This window comes from Oryx dammah, unplaced genomic scaffold (genome assembly GCF_014754425.2).
Source record: "Oryx dammah isolate SB20612 unplaced genomic scaffold, SCBI_Odam_1.1 HiC_scaffold_23, whole genome shotgun sequence".
Classification (NCBI taxonomy): Eukaryota; Metazoa; Chordata; class Mammalia; order Artiodactyla; family Bovidae; genus Oryx; species Oryx dammah.
The window spans coordinates 114,803,723-114,822,230 of record NW_024070207.1 but is presented as its reverse complement, the minus strand read 5'-3'; the positions used below and the strand labels follow the sequence as shown (position 1 = coordinate 114,822,230).

The following is an 18,508-nucleotide window of genomic DNA, read 5'->3' as shown; positions in this document are numbered from 1 at the left end:
CAACTGGGCATATTTGTGTGCATCTATTTCTGGGTTCAATATTCTGTTCCACTGACCTATGTATCTATCCCTCCACCAATACCACATTGCCTTGATTACTGAGCAGGCTATATAGCAGCCCTTACTGTGAAGTGGAGTGACTACTGTATATAGTGTATATATATACTGTATTGGAGAAGGCAATGGCACCCCACTCCAGTACTCTTGCCTGGAGAGTCCCATGGACGGAGGAGCCTGGTGGGCTGCAGTCCATGGGGTCGCGAAGAGTCGGACATGACTGAGCGACTTCATTTTCATTTTTCACTTTTCACTTTCATGCATTGGAGAAGGCAATGGCAACCCACTCCAGTACTCTTGCTTGGAGAATCCCAGGGATGGGAGCTTGGTGGGCTGCCGTCTATGGGGTCGCACAGAGTCGGACACGACTAAAGTGACTTAGCAGTAGCATATACTGTATATACTACTGTATATAGTGACTACTGTATAGTTCTTTATTTCTCTTTTCCACGATTGTTTTAGCTAAATTAGAGCCTTTTTCTATATAAATTCCAGAATAAGCCTGTCTCTGTCTATAAAAACCATGTTAGGCTTTTGATAGGAACTACATAAACCTATGGATCTATTTGAAAATATATTATGCTGACTCTTCCAATCTATGAACACAGTATTCCTCTCCATTTATTTCAATCTTCTTTGATGTCTTTCATTAGAATTTTCTAATTTTCAGCATCCAGATCTTGTATATATTTATTGTTTATATACAAGTATTTAATTTTTAAAAAGCAAGCATAGTCATTTGTTAGCATGGAGAAATGCAAGTACTTTTGTGCATTGCATTTGTATTATTACATGGCTTTGCTGAACCCACGTATTAGTTCAGGACAGTTTCTTGTTTTGCCCCCTTTGGGATTTTCTATGTCGACAATCATGTAATTCACAAAAAGGGTTAGTTTTATTTCTTCTTTCCAATATTTATGCCTTTTATTTCTTTTTCTCCCCTTATTGCTATGGCTAGAACTTGCAGTTTTATGTTGAATAAGAACAGTGAGAGTGGATGTCCTTGCCTTGTTCCAATCTTAAAAGGAAAACATTTGGACTTTGACCCCAAGTAAGATATTAGCAGTAAGTTTTTTGTAGGTGCTATTTCTCCAGTTAAAGAAGCTTCCTTCGATTTTAGGTTCACTGAGAATTTTTTTTTATTGTGCATGGGTATTGGATTTTTTTCAAACACTTTTTCTGTATCAATTGATATGATTATATGATTTATTCATCTTGAGCCAACTGATATGGTAGATTACATGAACTGATTTTTGAATGTTGAACTTGTGTAGTTGGAATAAATCCCACTTGGTGTGGTGTGTAATTCTCTTTATATATTGCTGGATTTTGTCTGCTAACATTTTATTAAGGGTTTTTGTATCTAGGTTCATGAGATACACTGACCTGCAGTTTTCAATTTTTTGGTACTATATTTGCCTTGATTTGGCATCAGAGTAATACCAGACTCAAAAATGATTTGGGAAGTGTTCTGTTCTTCCTAATTTCCTAGAAGAGACTGTGTAAAACTGGTGTTACTTCTTTAAATATTTGATAGAATTCTCCAGTGAAACCATTTTGATCTGGGGGTTTCTTTTTCAGAGCTTTTATAAGTTCTTTTCCCCAGTGGTTATAGGATTGTTAGGATTGTCTATTTTGTTTTGGTTGAATTTTGATATTTTGTGTTTTTTCAGAAATTGATCCATTTCTTTTAATATGTTGTATTTATGATCATAAACTTGCTCATAGTATTCCCTTATTATTCTTTTAATGGCTATAGGATCCGTAATGATGTTCCCTGTTTTATTTTTGATTTGGTGATTTGTGCCTTCTCTGCTTATCTTTGTCAGTCCTGGTATTTATTCAAGTAAATATAAATATTTAAGTGCTGATGAACTATCAAAGACATTCTTCATTTCTGTTACTGTTTTTGACTTCTAGCCATTTGAATCTTTCTTACAGTTTCCATCTCTGCTGAAATTACCTATCTGACCTTGCATCTTATCTACTTTTTGCATTAGAGCCTTTAACATATTAATAGTAACCATAATCATTCTAAATTCATTCTCTGATACTTCCAACAGCCATGTCATGTCTAAGTCTGATTCTGATAATTGCTTTGTCTCTTCAGATTGAGTTTCCTTGCCTTTTGGCATGCTTTGTGATTTTTGGTTGAAAGCCACACATTTTGTATAAGGCAATAGATATCGTGGTCATGCTCAAGTTTGTTGTCTCTATGGACATCAGGGATATTAAATTCCTCTAGTGATCTTTTTTGGTCCCTCCTCTTGGTTTGGGGGTTTCCTTTTGTGCTGTTCCCTAGTCTATCTCTTACAGCTCTCCCTTCTGTAATCCACTGTTGTTATTTCCGGAGACTTGTTAGTGTGCTCGTGGGACGTGGTGGAGTGTCTAATAATCTAAGCCTCAGTTTCATCACACTTGCTTCTGCCCCTCCTCCATCTCTTTCCCCAGATACAGTGGGTATCCAACAGCATTCTCAATCAACAGCCTTGAGGCCCTTCTCCCTGAAGATTAAATTTTTGTTTTTTTAGGCGGGATGAGACTCGAGGCTGAGTGGAATTGATTCCTCCAGCTGCGGTGGTATATCATCAGTGCCCTTTGACATGTCCTCTCTGCTGCAGAATAAGCCTTTTGCTGCTTAAGGGAGAAGGGTCTGTCTGGAATTCTCAGTGATTCCTAAGCCAGTACTTTCAACCCTGCACCATACATTTTGTCTGGATTTTCTGTGATCCTCTCTGTAAGAGCCTTCTCTTGGAGGAAATGTCTGCAAAAAGTTTTAACCCCTCTCCCCAGAAGCATTGTGCTCTCAAGCTAGACCACACTAAGCCTCAAGAAATTTGCTCTATTTTCTACTTTGATATTCTTTTCCATTTCCATATATCTGGTGGCTTCCGTCCCTGGTAAGCAAATGTTCAGGTCCCATGTCTCAAAAAAAAAAAAAAAAGTGCTTCTGTCTGTCCAGATTTTGAAATGGCTGTTCTGAAAACTCAGTTAGTTCTTATTTTCCAGTATCTCTAGCTTTCTTCTTATTGGAAGCACGGGAAGGACATCCTGCAGCTCTCTACATCTCCGAACTGAAACTGCAAGTCTTATTCAACCATATTTGACCTACAGATGTCAATTCCTTATGGTTTAACCTAATAGACCGTGGCATCGTTTCTGGAGAGTGCACCCTCTTCTGCTGCAGCCAAAGTCTAACTAGAGATTTCTGAAAAAGATTGCTAAGGGTTATTCTACACACAATTCATTGAGAGTGAGATCGTTAAAACAGATGGCTGGGTCCTTCTCCAGAGTTTCTGAGTCAGAAGGCTGAGGGCAGGGCCTGCAAATTTTCATTTCTACCAGTTACCTGGTTGGTGATGCTACTGCTCTTTGGGGGATCACACCCCAAGAACCCTATGGCATATCTCAGAGGCTCCGGGCACATCTACGTGTCCTGCTTATCCATCACTTTGACAGCAAATGGTCAGTCCTGGGGGCCAGCGATTAGGTTCTCAGCTGACTTCTGAGAACTGTCAACAGTTAAGGATCAGGAATATGCTCGCTCTTGAATCCATTCTGCACAGTGAATCTAAGTAAAAAATAATACTTTATGTCTTTAAACAAAGGTAGCCACAGCTTTATAATAGCCGATGAAAGTCTTAGAGATGACGGTGTACAGACCCTGTGAACTTGTTCTAGATCCATGGTGATGTTAGCACACTCCTTTGGGTCCAGGTGTTGGGTGAGACTCAGGTACAAGGACCTCTGAAGGCTTTCTTTATTAACTGTTTTCTTATGTCGTGAATCCTCCCAAGTGCTACAGTTTTACACTTAAAGAGTTTTAGTAAAGGTAAAACTGGCTGCTCAAATGTATAGAATAAATCCCAGTTGGCCTCAGTCACAATGACCAATTCATCTATTCAATCAATAAACATGTATCAAGTGCTTACTATGCACTTGGCAATGTTTCAGGTGGTAGGGACATAGCAGTGAAGAAATAAAGTCACTATCGCATGGTGGCTTCATTCTAGGGAGAGTAGACAGAAAACAAGTAACTGTGTTTGTGTGTGTGTGATTAAAACAGAATGAAACACACGCTCCTATGGGAGAATCTGAGGGAGAACTAAGGCTATTGTTGCTCTTTGATTTAGCAGGTTAGGGATGGCCTCAGGTTAGAGATGACGTTTGAGGAGTCACTAGCCAGAAGGAAGAGACCCAGACTTGACACCAAGGGAGGTTTAGGTGACTACAACTTTAGGGGCAGATGGGTGGCTAGTCACTTTTGTATACTAATGTTAATTTGACTATGTTTGTACTCAGTCACTTGGTCATGTCTGACTCTCTGCAACCCATAGACTGTGGCCCACCAGGCTCCTCTGTCCATAGAATTTTCCAGGCAAGAATACTGAAGGAGGTTGCCACTTCCTACTCCAGGGGAATCTTCCTGATCCAGGGATTGAACCCACTTCTCTTGCATCTCCTGCATTGACAGGCGGGTTCTTTACCAGTGAGCCACTGGGGAAGTCCCTCAACTATGTTTATCTTCAGGCAAAAACTATCCTTGCTAAATAATCTCAGGTAACTCACACTCCACTTCTAGAAATTGCCTTAAGGGTAAACTGGAAATGCGGACATAGATTTATGCCAAAAGGTGTTCATCATAACTTAATAACATAAAAAACTAGAATTAACCAAAAAATGTCTTTTCCCTGACCTCTCCACCCTCGAGGCTCCATTGGGCACCTCTGCTCTGCAGTTCCAAAGCCCCTGGACTTCTCTCTGTGGTCACACTCTCTCACTGCGAAACACTTGCCTGCTTACCTGAGCTTATCTGAGCTCCTTGAAGAGAGGCTCTACATTGCATTCAGCACCTATCATGGTGTCCGGCACATCATAAGCACTCAATGCATGTTCCAGAAAAGGTTGCTTAAATGCTCTCTGGCATATCTAGAGACTGAATATTATGCAGCTACTATAAACCATGCTTTTGAAAAAAAGTTAACGGCAAAGAAATGATAAACTAAGTATAAACTATAAAACTACAGACACAGAATGACCTCCATTAGGAGACACCAAAATTATTAAAGGCTGTATCTGAATAAAATTAGGACAATTTCATCTGTTTTTTAAAATTCAAAGCCTCTCACATCTCTTTTTTTATGCTCTGATAATCTTAATGCCCAGACCATGCAGCCATATTGGCCAGGAACTGCCCCCACCCAACCCCAAGAAAGCAAGAAGGCACAATCCTACCAATGTCCCTGTGGTGGAGATGTGGAAATACTTTCTACCTTTCTCTTTACAGTTTTTATTTTCTATTCTGGGTATAATATTAGCTTCACAATTAGAGAAAAAGTAAGTTAGCTAAAAATACTCAAGGTAACAGAATGAGTTCCTCATTTGAACCTACAGTCACTACTCTGGTCTTCTAAACCTTAGAAGATTCATTGGTAGGCATGACATCAGACACCTTAGCACATGGTGGCCCCTATTATCTTAAAGCGTCTCACACTCTCCTCTGCCTCCTTTTGTCTTCCTCATCACCCTCTGCCACATTCTCAGCACTAGACACACCCTTTTAAAAGCAGGTCATTTATCCTTCCAGGCCCGAAGTTCCCTTTGAGACTTGACTTCTCTCTTCATTCCAGATTCACTTCCTCCATGGAGACTGCCTTGAGAACAAAGAACATTTTTTTTTTTTGAGAGCCTCTTTGGGCCAAGGCGGGGGGGATAGGTGGGTGTTTCATACAAGGGTCCCTGTTTACCTACAGCTCCAGCCCCAGTCAAGTTCCTTGTTCTCTCAGATTAGGCCCCACGCTAAGAAATACTCATGAAGTTTCAAGAGAACCCACTCCATTTCCCTGAAGACATTTCTGTTTTTCTCTTAGGGAATAATCTTGTAAATGCTATTGACTTCTTTGTGGTTCTTCTGTACCTTTGAATAACTTTATTAGCTTGGTTAGTTTAACAACTGGCTTGTAAACCCTTCATGTTGATGTATGGCAAAACCAATACAATATTGTAAAGTAATTAACCTCCAATTAAAATAAATAAACATTAAAAAATAATAAAAATAAATTATTTAAACCTTAAAAAAAAGACTTAAAAAATTAACATAAATTATAATGAAGTTTTGCATTTCCAGGGCACTTTCCCAGCAAAGCGCTCAAAAGTTTGCCAATACATCTTAGTTTCTTGGAGAACTAGTCATTCTATAAGGGTGAGAAGGTAAGGAAGCATTCATGATTTAAATGGCCCTGTTTGTATAATTTAATTAAATATGTTGCCATTGAAATAAGACTGTCCCAAGAACCTGGTTCTCCAGGAACTCAACTCTTCTTTTTTAGTCAGTTTTTTCCCTCTGTTTTTTCCTTAGAAAATTCTAGTTACAACCTACTAGGTTACCTTGTTCTATTGTTTTGTTGAAGATATTTATCACCTATTACTCCAACAAGAAAAAAAGGAATAATAGCCCATTTTACTGGGGCTTCTGAATTCACAGATACGGTTTGCACACTTTTTCACTGATGTGGAGAGGCTGTTCCACGGCCACTCCAGTTCGGGGTCACTTAAAAAGGCACGAAGTAAAACCACCTCAGGAATCTGCAGCTTCTTCATGGATTCTCCCTGGCTTCAGATGCTGCCTTCTGTCCCACATGTTGGGAAAGCCTAGCGATAGAACTAAGAATGACAGCCAAGGTTCAACACCTTAAGAGACAGGACCCCTCTCTGTTCATACCACATGGACAACCATTTACTTCTGGCCAGGAAAGAGTTTTCTCTGCCCTGGTCATTGTGTTTCCTCATTAGAGCCAGTCTGGGGAATGGCATCTTATTCTTCTGGCTTGGGTCGAAAGAGCAAGCCTTTGCTCTGTTGGAAACTGCAATTAGCCACACTGGACACCTATCACACACACAAGCATTGCTTTGTTAGACTTTTCATTTGTACAAAACCAAAGAGAAAAGCTTTTTTTTTCTTTTCTTTTCCTTTTTTTTTTTTTTTTTTTTTACCAAATCCCTTTGGTGCTAAAACATCTTGACATTAATTTGTGGTAAAATAACTAATTTGTGATAAAATAACTAGAGGACTAAAACCTAATATTACACACAAAAAAGGAGACCATGATGAACTCAGGTTACAATATAAAGGCCTTTGTAGGACCTGGGGCTAATTTTTATACAGATCATGGCAACTGAAAGCAATAAATTATATACCCTGTGGTTTTCCCATCCAGGAGATGGTTATGTAAGGAAATAAAAAGCCTGTGATTAGTAAGCAAAGACACACATGTGATCACAGGTACAGGCTGTCTTTATGGCATAAACAAGTGTGCTTGAGTATGCTGTCTAGAGGGCTGTGTATGAATAAAAATGGCTTTACACAATTATTTGAATAATAATGTAATGATTTTTACACTAAAAAGAATTTAGGCCTAACTTGAATCTTCTGCTTAAATATGAAAGTAAAAGCAAACAACTTGGAAATGGAATTCACAGCCACAGATTTTAATGGATTATTTCTCTTCACTAGGGAAAGATGAGGGAGGAGCATGATATTCCGTATCTTCTGAAGACATTTATCTGAGAGTAATCAAATTGTGGAAAATGGAGAAAAATGACTTGAATTCCAAGATATCATTCCTCTTGGACCATGACAACTTTGAACAAAAATATTTTCACAAAACTTCATTTTAATCATCTTCTTTACAAAGCACAATACTTAAGACTTTTCTAAATACAACTTTAGAAAATGAAGCAAAAAAATAATCTCCATAGATGCTGGTCAAGTCCATGCTGAATGCAAAAGAATTTTTTCAAAAGTGGTACTTCCAAGCTTTTCAATATTCTTGATGGGTCCATTTTGTAAAGATGGCGGCTGTTTAGGCAGTGGCTCATCCAGTTCCATGACTGTAGAATCCTCTTGCTGGCTAGCCCATAGGGCAGGAAGGAAGCTGCATATGTCAACTTCTCCTTCTAGAATTGCTTGTCCTTCTCCTGAAAGCCAATGACTCTATGAGAAGGTAACATCCCTCTTGTATTCCAGGTCACCAATGCCCCACAAGGGTGCTCCAACCTCTCAATTTAACTATTCACAATCGTCTGTATACACATTATATAAAACTATATCATTAGGGATTTTCATAATGAGTGAGATATCCAAACGTAAAAGAATCCTATCCTCATTCTTATTTTAGGTGGCAGGAATCTCTGAAGGCTTCAAATTTAACATAGAAACTCTTAGAACAGTCAAGGGGCACAGGAACGTTTTATGTCACTCTTGGAAACATGGTGCTCCTGGCCCCCAGCATACTGAGGGCAAGGTAGCTGGAAAGGCAGTATGTTCAGATGTGAGAGTGAAGGGCATGAAGCTTCTTTTCTTACACACCCCATCCCTTAACTATGCCCTCATCCCGGAACCGACCTGGAAGACCAGGGTGTCCAGGGATCTGTGAATACTCTAGAGAAAGTAGCTGCCTCTAGCAACAAGGCTGAGTATGTAGGTGAGAGGGAGGAGGAAGGAAAGGAGAGAGGAAGAGACATTTATTTGTAATACTTTTGATGATCAACATGTGGTTGGGCTGTTGTTGTTTTTGCATCACTCCTTCATTTTAATCAATTCTCAGTCTTTGTCGTTGTGCCAATCTACTGATGTTTAGTAGCTTCACTTTAAAACTCAGGAAATGGACAAAGCAGCTTTTTAGAAACACATAAAACATCTTCAGGGGCCATGAAGGGACCACCCCCCACACCTCAATCCCCAAACAGTCTTGCAATACAGTATGCTTCCCTTATTTTCAGCTAAGGATGAGAAAACAGTTACAGAGTCTAGGGCTGAACTCTTCATTGGCTACAGAGATAAAGCAGACAAGCAAACACCAGTTTCCTTGGGTCGGAAAAAGCAATTCCAGGAATGCAAGAGCGAGCCAATGGCTACACTTCAACAAGCGCCTCCCCCCTTTCTCTTGGACCTGAGGAAAGGGTTACAAGAAAGCAAGGCAAATGACATCATGTGAGTACAGTTTCCACAACAGCACACACGAGGACCCAGTGCAGGAAAGAATACAACATTCCCCCCCCTTGGTTTTCATTTTTACTTTTATTTATTTTTGCTTTAATAATGCATATTCTGTTCACTCAAAAGGTGCAAAGGACAGGAAGCAGGGGTTTAACTTGGCTGATGAAAAATCAAGCAGGGGTGACATTTCTAGTTCATGAACAACCTAAAACTAGAACTTAAAAGTCACAGCTGGTACCAAAGAGCGCGCCCAACTTCACAGCTGTCTCCTCTTAGGACCTTTGGTTAGGCGAGGGAAGCTTTGAAGACAGTGGCCTCTAGTGGACTTTGATAAGTGGCTAGAAAAAAAACGTGTCTTTTAAATCATGGTAGCTGCATCACAAAAGCTCCAATCAAGAGGGTGGTAAAAAGAAGGCACAGATCATTGCAAATACCAGATTTTCTCTTTCTCTTTTTGTAAATATACCATCATATATAAGCTAAAATTTATCTTAGGGTGGTGGGGTTTGCTGGCAGGAGAAGGGACAGGTTGGACCTAAAATTGCATATGTAATAGAATCCTTGAGGGGGACACAGAGCGAGGCAGCTTTCCACGTAAGCGAAAAGAATGGGATGCTCACTCCGGACTTGTATAGTACAAACACTGGGGAAATCTGTGGCAAAACACGATTTAAAAAAAAATCATAAAATTATAAAGCTTGTAAACGAAGAATCTAAAATTACATTTTATTAATGGAAAATATCATCAAAATAGTACCACTATGGACTAAACTGCCTGAGTTTTCGTTTCGCGTGAGATCTCATAGTAAAAAAGCCTTTAGCACAATTTGCTCTGTTTAAGTCACAACCAGTGCCAGACCCAGGACTATACCATGGGGAAGAATCTCCTCTTGGATGGAATTTGTGTTGTGCTATCAAGACTTTTGTGCTAATCTTTCAAACAGGGATGTGTTGAGGCAAACCTTTAATCTTTTGGCACAAGGTTATTTTGGCTGGGGCAGAAAATCTGAGTCTTGGACTCGGGATGAATAATGCAACATTTCATTTATCAAGTATTCATTTTGATTGAAGAGCTTTCTTTATGTCATTAACTTCCATCTACAAAGGAAAAACAAGAGCCAAAAAAATCACAATCAATTGGCTGGCTAGATAAAAGCTGGAAAGATAAGCAGCCTGGTTGATTGAAAGAAAATAATCAACTTGACAGTTTGAAAGGTGAAATGAGTGAAATGGTATCTGAATGAAGAGTTGATCATGATGCCAGAAATGACATAAGCCAAAAGAATAGGCACATCGATGCGAAGCTCGAGGAGAGGGTAGATGTTTGAATTCTCCAGCTACAAGTGTCCAAAATTTGTCAAAAGCAAAAATACAACAATAATTCCAGTTTCTTGGTCAGAGGGTGGAGGTTGTCCTGACACACTGGACCACTTGGCAGGGCTGGCAGGCCGCTGTGCTTGGGCCCAAGGGGGTGTCTATGAGCACTCCCAAAGTGATGGCATGCAGTCACCGATCCTTTAAACACTGTGGATCCCAGTCACTACCAAAGGAATTGACTGTGTGAGAGCAGAAGGCCCACCATTTCCAACTTCTACACGCTCTGCCCTTTGGTCATGGCTGAGTTAGGTCAGAGAGAGGCCAGAGGGGGACAGAGCTCTGATGCCCTGCAAGACAGACACAGCTGTCAGGGAGAAGTAGAGAAATAAAGAGCAGGCATGAAGTGTGGACGGCTGTGGTCCTTTGAACTTCAATGGCTGCATGACAGAAACACCATGACAAAACTCCCTAGCCCCACACTCTCTGGTAGTTATGACAATGAGGCCTCCGGAAACAGTGGGGTGGGGGGTAGTTTTCACAGAGATGGATTCCAAATGAGAAACCCAACTGGGGGCACAATTGCTAATGCCTCCCTTCTCCAAGACTTCCTGGGTCCCAGGAGGGGATGTGAGTATGGCTGCGTCATTCTAAGACAATTGTCACAGGAAGCCCATCTAAATTGGTAGAAAAATAACTCTCATCTATTTTCAAAATAAAGCCCGGACTTTGCTCCCACCCTCAACTGAGCCTCTCATGGGGCAACAGGACCCCAAGGAACCCACCTGCAACCGAAGCCGGATTTTCTTCTCTTCATCCAACTCTGACAGTAACTGCTTAATCTCTCGTCTGGAAAGCAAATGGCAGTAACATTAAACAAAGTCCAAATTTCTATAACAGGAGATAAGAAATCTCTTATCACTACAAAATCCATCTGTTCCTTTTACAAAGAAGATGTGGACAGAACATTACACTATTTTCTTTGTATGGCTAAGGCTTAGAGCCTGGTGTAGATAGAAAGGCCATTATTTCTGGGCTCCCCAAATATGCAGCCATTAAATAATAGGTCTGACGTGACCTTGGAAATCCCTTAATGTAAGCTTCTTCTAGAAGAAGAAGGGGAAACTGAGACTCAGGGGGCTGGCCTGATTTGCCCAGGGTCTAGTCTCTAGGTATCCAGGCTTGTATTTGGTCGTCTTCCCTCTCATTAGTCCTTTCTTCTAGAATTGCTAGTCTTTACATGTACTTACATTAACAATATTCATTGCAGAAATTTTACTGCTCCCCATATATATATATATATGTATATACACACACATCTATATGTATATATATTTCCTTTATTTTCACAGAATTTTAAATTACTAAAAGGTTAGCATTATGTTTTCAGATATTCTCACAGAATCCTACAAATAGGAACACCTGAAAACTTGCAGGTCAAAGAACTGAACTAAGGATACAGTAATTATGTCACAGATGAGGTAGACACAAGTTAGAACACAAAGCCTGGTGCCCTTTCTAACGTTAAATAATGAAGTAGAACAAAATGAATCATCTCACAAACCCAGGCTCTAGACTGAGGTCACTACAACCATGCTAACTCTGGTCAGAGATCTGTGCTCCATTTTAGGGTACTAGACACTCCAGTTTACACTGTGTGCAAACTCGACTGGGAAATTAAAAAGCAAAGGCTGCAGAGGCCTTGTGCGGCATCTGCTCGCTGCAGATGTGCGCCATGTGGTCCTTGTAGCTGGACCAGTGTTGTAGCACTGTGGTTGACACACTGGGTTCTCTGACATGCACCGGTCACGCTTTGTCCATGTATTTATTCATGCACACACTGGGTACCATGATCTCAGTGGGCTCTACTTAGGGTTTAGGAGAGAAGTATAAGATGGGGCCTGAAACACACGACACGACTCCAGGAGGGAGTCGAGTCCAGGTAGGGGAGTTCATTGGAGAAGGAGGTGTGAAGGAAGTTGCTACGTCTTGAACCAGTGAAAAAGGGCACGTGTCTATGAGGAGGGGAGACAATGGGAGTTGATGGAGAAGAGCCAGGACAGAACAGGGAGGCGAGAACTTCAGGTTTGGGAATGAGTAGAGTCAGCACAGACTTGAGCTGAATGCTGCACGGAAAGTGACACAGAGAGCTAAGCTGGGAGACTGGTGGGGACCCAGCACCCCGGGGTGGGGAGGCCAGGCCCTGGAGAGGAGCCACTGTGATGTCTGATTTGAGAAGAAGTTGGCTGAAGTGAAGTTGCTCAGTGGTGTCCGACTCTTTGCAAACCCATGAACTGTAGCCTACCAGGCTCCTCAGTCCATGGAATTTTCCAGGCAAGAATACTGGAGTGGGTTGCCATTTCCTTCTCCAGGGGAGCTTCCCAACCCAGGGATCGAACCCTGGTCTTCCACACTGTGGCAGACGCTTTACCATCTGAGCCACCAGGGAAGCCCCATGGCTGGGGAAGCACAATTCCAGCCAACCATGCCCAGGCTTCACAGTGGAGACAGCAACATGGGGTGGAGCAGCCCCCAGGCACTGGTGACTCTGCACTCAGGACTCAGGCACAGGGCATTTCAGACATGCAGGAAAGTTCTAGGCACTTCCCAGAAGGAGGGCCCCAAGGCAGGAAGCCCTGGATCCAGGAGTGGCTGATTCATCTTGGTCAGAAGGCTGAGAACCAGTGCTCTGGGACAAACTGGGGTTGTGGGGTCACTGTCTAGGCAGGGGACGCCTGTTGCCTGAACATGGATGGGGCCTGTGGGTACCCATAGCTCTCCTGTGCAGGGACAGCTAGGAGCTGGGGACTTGGAGGAGTTAGGGGCAGCCTGGCTGGCCCTTCAAGACCTGTTCTAGTCCCATCCTGCAGTTCTGCATATTTGTCTGATGAGCTCTTGCCAGGCAGGGGATGGGTTCCTACGACACCTCCAGCCTGAACAGAAGAGAAGCAGGATATAGCTGCAGGGCTCAAAGTGAGTTCCACAGGAGCCTTATCTTAGATTGCTTTGGGGAAAAGACGATGATGTACTTTTGGGAAACACCGCATACACTAGCCTCTGTCTTCCCAGGCACAAGACGATGATGTACGTTTTGGGAAACACCGCATACACTAGCCTCTGTCTTCCAAGGCACAGTGAAGGCTCTGAGCAGTGCTCTAAAGAAACTAACTTGGTTTAGCCCAATTATTCCCTGAAGAACATGAACACTCAGTAGTAGGCAGGTGCTCAGCCTCAGGTGTCCTCCCCAGGGCATGTCTGCAGGTGCCTGTGAAGCCACCGTGCTGCTCCCCAGCTGGGCTGCTAGGTCGCTTTTGGAGACCCTTTCAGGAAACACCTCCTTGAGGTGCCTCACCTGTTCCCTCCAGAAAGAGCTAACGGGCCCCTAAACTCGCTGCACCTCAGTTTATTCGGGTAAGTGCCTCCCGACTCCCAGCCCTTTTACCATTTTTGTCGCTGCATGCAGTGTCCTGGGTGGGGTGTGTGTGCTGAGTGTCAAGCCTCAGGTTCAAAGAGTCCCTGCATCTTTTTCCTACTCTGTGTCCCTAAATGCAAGCCAGTTCCTACACAGGGCAGCTAACTGAAGAAATGGCAATTTCGCTGATGCCAGAAGGCCGCTGGGCTGATTAAGCAGTGGTGCGTGCGCATACCATGTGTTCTGGGGATGTGAAGATCTTTTTCACAGCCTGCTCAGCACGTTGGTCCTCGTGGCTGACTCCTCCTCGTCCACCCTGCGGCCAGCCTGGGCCCTTCCCAGGTGCGGCTGAGCTACCTGAAGCCTCTGGGCTTCACCCGCCCACTCCCACCCCTGCTGCCATCATCCCGGGGGAGGCTGGCCTATCCCCAGGGAGGCTGGGACCCAGGCTGGCAGGACTCATCCTTGACCTGTGGAAAGCACCCCAAGAGGTGCTCTGTGAAGGGGCTGCAGACACTCACTTCTGCTGGTCCTTCATGGTCTCGACAATGCTCCTCAGCTCCCGGACCTGCGTCCTCAGCTCCTCCATGGCTGCCTGGCTGCTGGCCACAGGCTCCATCTTTGGTTTGCCTTCCGTGCCGAACAGAGATGGAGAGTTGGCTCTGTGTCCGACTGTTCCCAAAGAGGATGACAGAGGGGAGGATGCTGCCGAGGACAGAGGAGCCGGCCCACCGCCGCCTGCAGCCATGGTCCCTGGCTTCGGTGGCAGGGACGCTTTGTTGTCGGACACCTGCGGTGAGGCAGGACAGACAGGGTTCAGGCCAGGGAGGCATGTGGGGCACCGCCCTGCCCTGTTTACTACGACACTCTGTCTACATCACCTGCCCCAAAGTCCTCCACATGTTCCACCCATTCATTCCTTCCTCCATGTACCCTCAAGGGCCTGCTTGCTGCAAGCAACCCCTTGTTGTTGTTCAGCTGCTCTCTTTGCGACTCCACGGACTGCAGCATGCCAGGCCCCTCTGTCTTCCACGGCGGCCCAGAGTTTGCTCAGATTCGTGTTCACTGAGTCAGTGATACCATCCGACCATCTCAACCTCTGCTGCCCCCTTCTCCTTTTGCCTTCATCCCTTTATGTATTTTAAATTTGACCACCTTTCTGAACAGGTAGTTCCTAATTGATTTAATGTACTTGTCCAGAGGCCCATGGACCTGCTAGGCTCTTCAGACTCTGAAGTGAGTAAAACATTTTCCTGACCTTCAAGGGGCTGAGAACCTAGTGAGATATAGACAGACAGACTAACCAACACACTGCAAATGACAGGGGAGTGCACAGGCAGGAAGGGAAGCACCCAGGAGAGACCCAGTGTCCTGGAGGAAGGGTACCAGGATGAGGAGGAGGACCAGGAGGTGGTCAGAAGGGGGCAGTTCAGTTCAGTTGAGTCACTCGGTCGTGTCTGAATCTTTGCAACCCCATGGACTGCAGCATGCCAGGCCTCCCTGTCCATCACCAAATCCCGGAGCCTACTCAAACTCCTGTCCATCGCATCAGTGATGCCATCCAACCATCCCATCCTCTGTCATCCCCTTCTCCTCCCACCTTCAATCTTTCCCATCATCAGGGTCTTTTCCAATGAGTCAGTTCTTTGCATCAGGTGGCCAAAGTATTGGAGTTTCAGCATCAGTCCTTCCAATGAATAGTCAGGACTGGTCTCCTTTAGGATGGACTGGTTGGATCTCCTTGCAGTCCAAGGGACTCTCAAGAGTCTTCTCCAACACCACAGTTCACAAGCATCAATTCTTTGGTGCTCAGCTTTCTTTATGGTCCAGCTCTCACATCCATACATGACTGCATACATGACCACACACATCATGTATGGGTGTGAGAGGGGGCTGTGTGTGAGACAAAGGCCGAGAGACCGAAGAACGAACCGCAGTCAGGGGAAGCTAGACTGTCAGGGGGCAGGAGGGGTGCGGTGTGCCCTCAGGGACAGTTAAGGCTAGGGAGGCACAGGGGGCTTGTGGAAAGGGATAAGATCGGCTGCCAAGCAAAGGTCACCGTGGCTGCAGAAAGGCCGAAGGGCTGGCAGGTCTGGATATCTAGACACTTTCTGGGAACTCTCATATAGTGAAAGCTGGACACAGCGAGGCTTTGCCTCAGGCAGTGGCCAGGAGTCTAGAGAAAAGACAGTTTAGAGAGATGTGGCAATGGCAGGTTCATTCAAACAAGAGATGCAGCCCTGCCCTCCTGGAGCAGACACCCCACAGTCATGAGGATGTGGTCCTAGACAGGTTACAGGAGGTGAGGTGAAGTACAGACCAAGGGCCGCGGGTGGGGATGTGGAAGGAGGCACTAAGGCTGACCCTTTCATGGGAGGAAGAACAGGCTGAAGGCCCAAACAACAATCTCAGTTTCAGATACACTGAATTTTAGGAGCCTGATGGACAGCCGAAGGGGAAGTCCAATGGGCAGAGTCAGTGACTGAAAAAGTGAATTGGGCCAGAGAAATCACCAGATGAAGTGCAAGCCATGCGGGTGGACGACACAGAACGGGAAGAGAAGAGGCCCACTGATGGAGCCTACAGGTGCCCAGGACTGAAGAGGTGGAGAGAGAGGGGAGGACTCTTGGGGGCTGAGATGGAGAGGTGAGAGAGGGGATGGAGCCAGACCAGAAGAGGGCTCCCTGGAGGAGCTTCCAGAGGTGCCGAGAGCAAAACTGAGGGGAGCTGATTGCTGGAGCCAAGGGAGAGTGAATTCTGGTCAAGGCGGGTTGGCAGCTGAAGGGGAGGTGAGGGGCATGGCCTGCAGATTTAGAACTCCTTTTGCAAACACTCGGCTGAGAAAGGAAGATATGAAAAAAGAGAGTTCTTGGAGAAGCCTCAGGAGGAGATAGGATCAAGAAAGGGTTGGATTTGCTTTCAAAGACAGGGGAGACCCTGAGCTGGAAGATTTCTTGAGGGTAAGAGCCCAGAGTGAAGATGGAAGAGACAGACAGGAAGGTCTGATTGGAGAGGTGTCCTGAGGGGGCCAGGAGGGCACAGGGAGCATGAGAGACATGGGTGGGAGGGAAGAGGGGCAGGCCGCAGGCCTATGGAGGTGAGATCATAGCGGGGGGTGGGGGAGGGAGTAGACAGGATGGCGGGAAGTGAGGGAGTCGAGGCTGCTGCTGACGCTGGGCAACACAGCCGGGACTCCCTCCAGCAGCCGGCGCCCAGGGCTGAAGCCAAGATGGGGCTGGGCTGGCATGGTGAGGAGGCTGAGCCTGGACTCAGGCTGTGCTGCAGGGAGAAACTGGGCAGAGTCAGCCAGAAGCAGATGGGCCATCATTCCCAGCCTTTTTGCTCGCCTTTTCTCTGCCAAGTTATCATTGAGAAAATCGCTTTCTGCTGCCAGAGAGAATGCGCCACCATCCTGTGCTGATTGTTAGTAGGAGTCAGAGTAAGAGGGGCGAGGGGCTGACATTTACAGAGCACTAATTATATGCCAGACATTGGCTGGACAACTGAAACGAGGGTCAGCTGGCACACAGGCTTTATGGAGCAGGAAACTGAGGCTTAGGGATGTGGTTGAGAAATCCCCCACGTCTCAGAGCTCATGAGTGGCAGAACTGAGCTTCACTACCCTCCCCTGATATCAGCTGGACCCTCAGGCTTGGTAATGTGACCAGGGCTGCCTGTGCCCGAGTCTCAGGGTCCTCTCTCCTGGCCTGATTTTCTTTGCTTCTTTTCTACTCCCAAGTTCATACCTTTCCTCATTTCCCACCCTGCATTCTCACATATGTCCCTCAACCCACCCATGTCCTCACAGTGACTTCCAGACATTTCTTGGATCGATGCTTCTCTTTGCATTTCCTACATGACTCACCCTCCAAAATCACTTCAGCTAACACGTGTTTGTTATAAGCCCTCACAGAGTACAGGCCACCAAATGTCCTGATCAGTTAGTTCAAGAGGAATTTCTAGAAGCAATAAATAAGACATGACAACTCCAGGAAAGAGAAATGGAACAGAACAGGGAAACTCAGAAATGTGAAGAGCCCATGCCCACCAGTAGATGTCGCTACAGAGACACTCTAGGGATGTGGGAGAGAAGGCAACTCTAGGCATTCCTGGTCACCAGAAAAAAACGGATCTAAAGCCAATTTCTACAAATGGAATCCTTTTATAAAGGCAGACTGCTTCAGTTTTGTGAATATTACAATCGATCTGCTTTATAGGATCATATTTTTGCTGACTATATCAGCTTTTTAAGAAAATCTATACATGTAAATCCGTAACTCTATGAGAAGGAAAATTTCACATCACCTTTGATTTCTTTGTGTTAATTCCTGCTGTGAGTGCCTTAAAAATGACTTCTGCTTTCTGTTTTTAGACAGAAAGCAGTTGCTAGTGTTTACCGAAAATAACTTTCAATTGACCAGCTTCTCTCAGCATGAGAACATGGCATTTTAAAATCATACTTCACAATCACAGGATGAACGGAACTTGTTTAGGATAACCTTTAGAAGCCACACACAGTTGCTAAACAATGTGTTCTTTGTTTCTCATAAGCCAATAATAAAAGAGCTATACCATCCCTGGGCATGCAGTGAAATTAAAATGTTTTTAGACTATAATTTATCCTAATAAATGAATCCAGATAAGCTTTTATGTAAGAAATCCCATTAGTTATTCAAATTCATGAACTGCCAATTGTAATTTGTGACAGCACCAGTTTTGAACATAAA

At 44.4% G+C, this 18,508-nt stretch overlaps 1 protein-coding gene across 4 annotated transcripts in view; it reads right to left on the bottom strand.

Annotated features, from left to right (window-relative positions):
* Positions 1-7,724: 7,724 nt before the first annotated feature.
* SH3KBP1 (SH3 domain containing kinase binding protein 1) overlaps positions 7,725-18,508 on the bottom strand; it is a 331,078-nt gene continuing 320,294 nt past the window's right edge. For all 4 annotated transcript variants that reach the window (XM_040266529.1, XM_040266527.1, XM_040266528.1 and 1 more), the window contains 3 exons: positions 14,303-14,571; positions 11,155-11,218; positions 7,725-10,153 (listed from right to left, as the gene is read on the bottom strand). In XM_040266529.1, the coding sequence (XP_040122463.1) occupies positions 10,112-10,153; positions 11,155-11,218; positions 14,303-14,571 (375 nt within the window). In that variant the 3' untranslated portion in view covers positions 7,725-10,111. The remainder of the gene's footprint in view (positions 10,154-11,154; positions 11,219-14,302; positions 14,572-18,508) is intronic.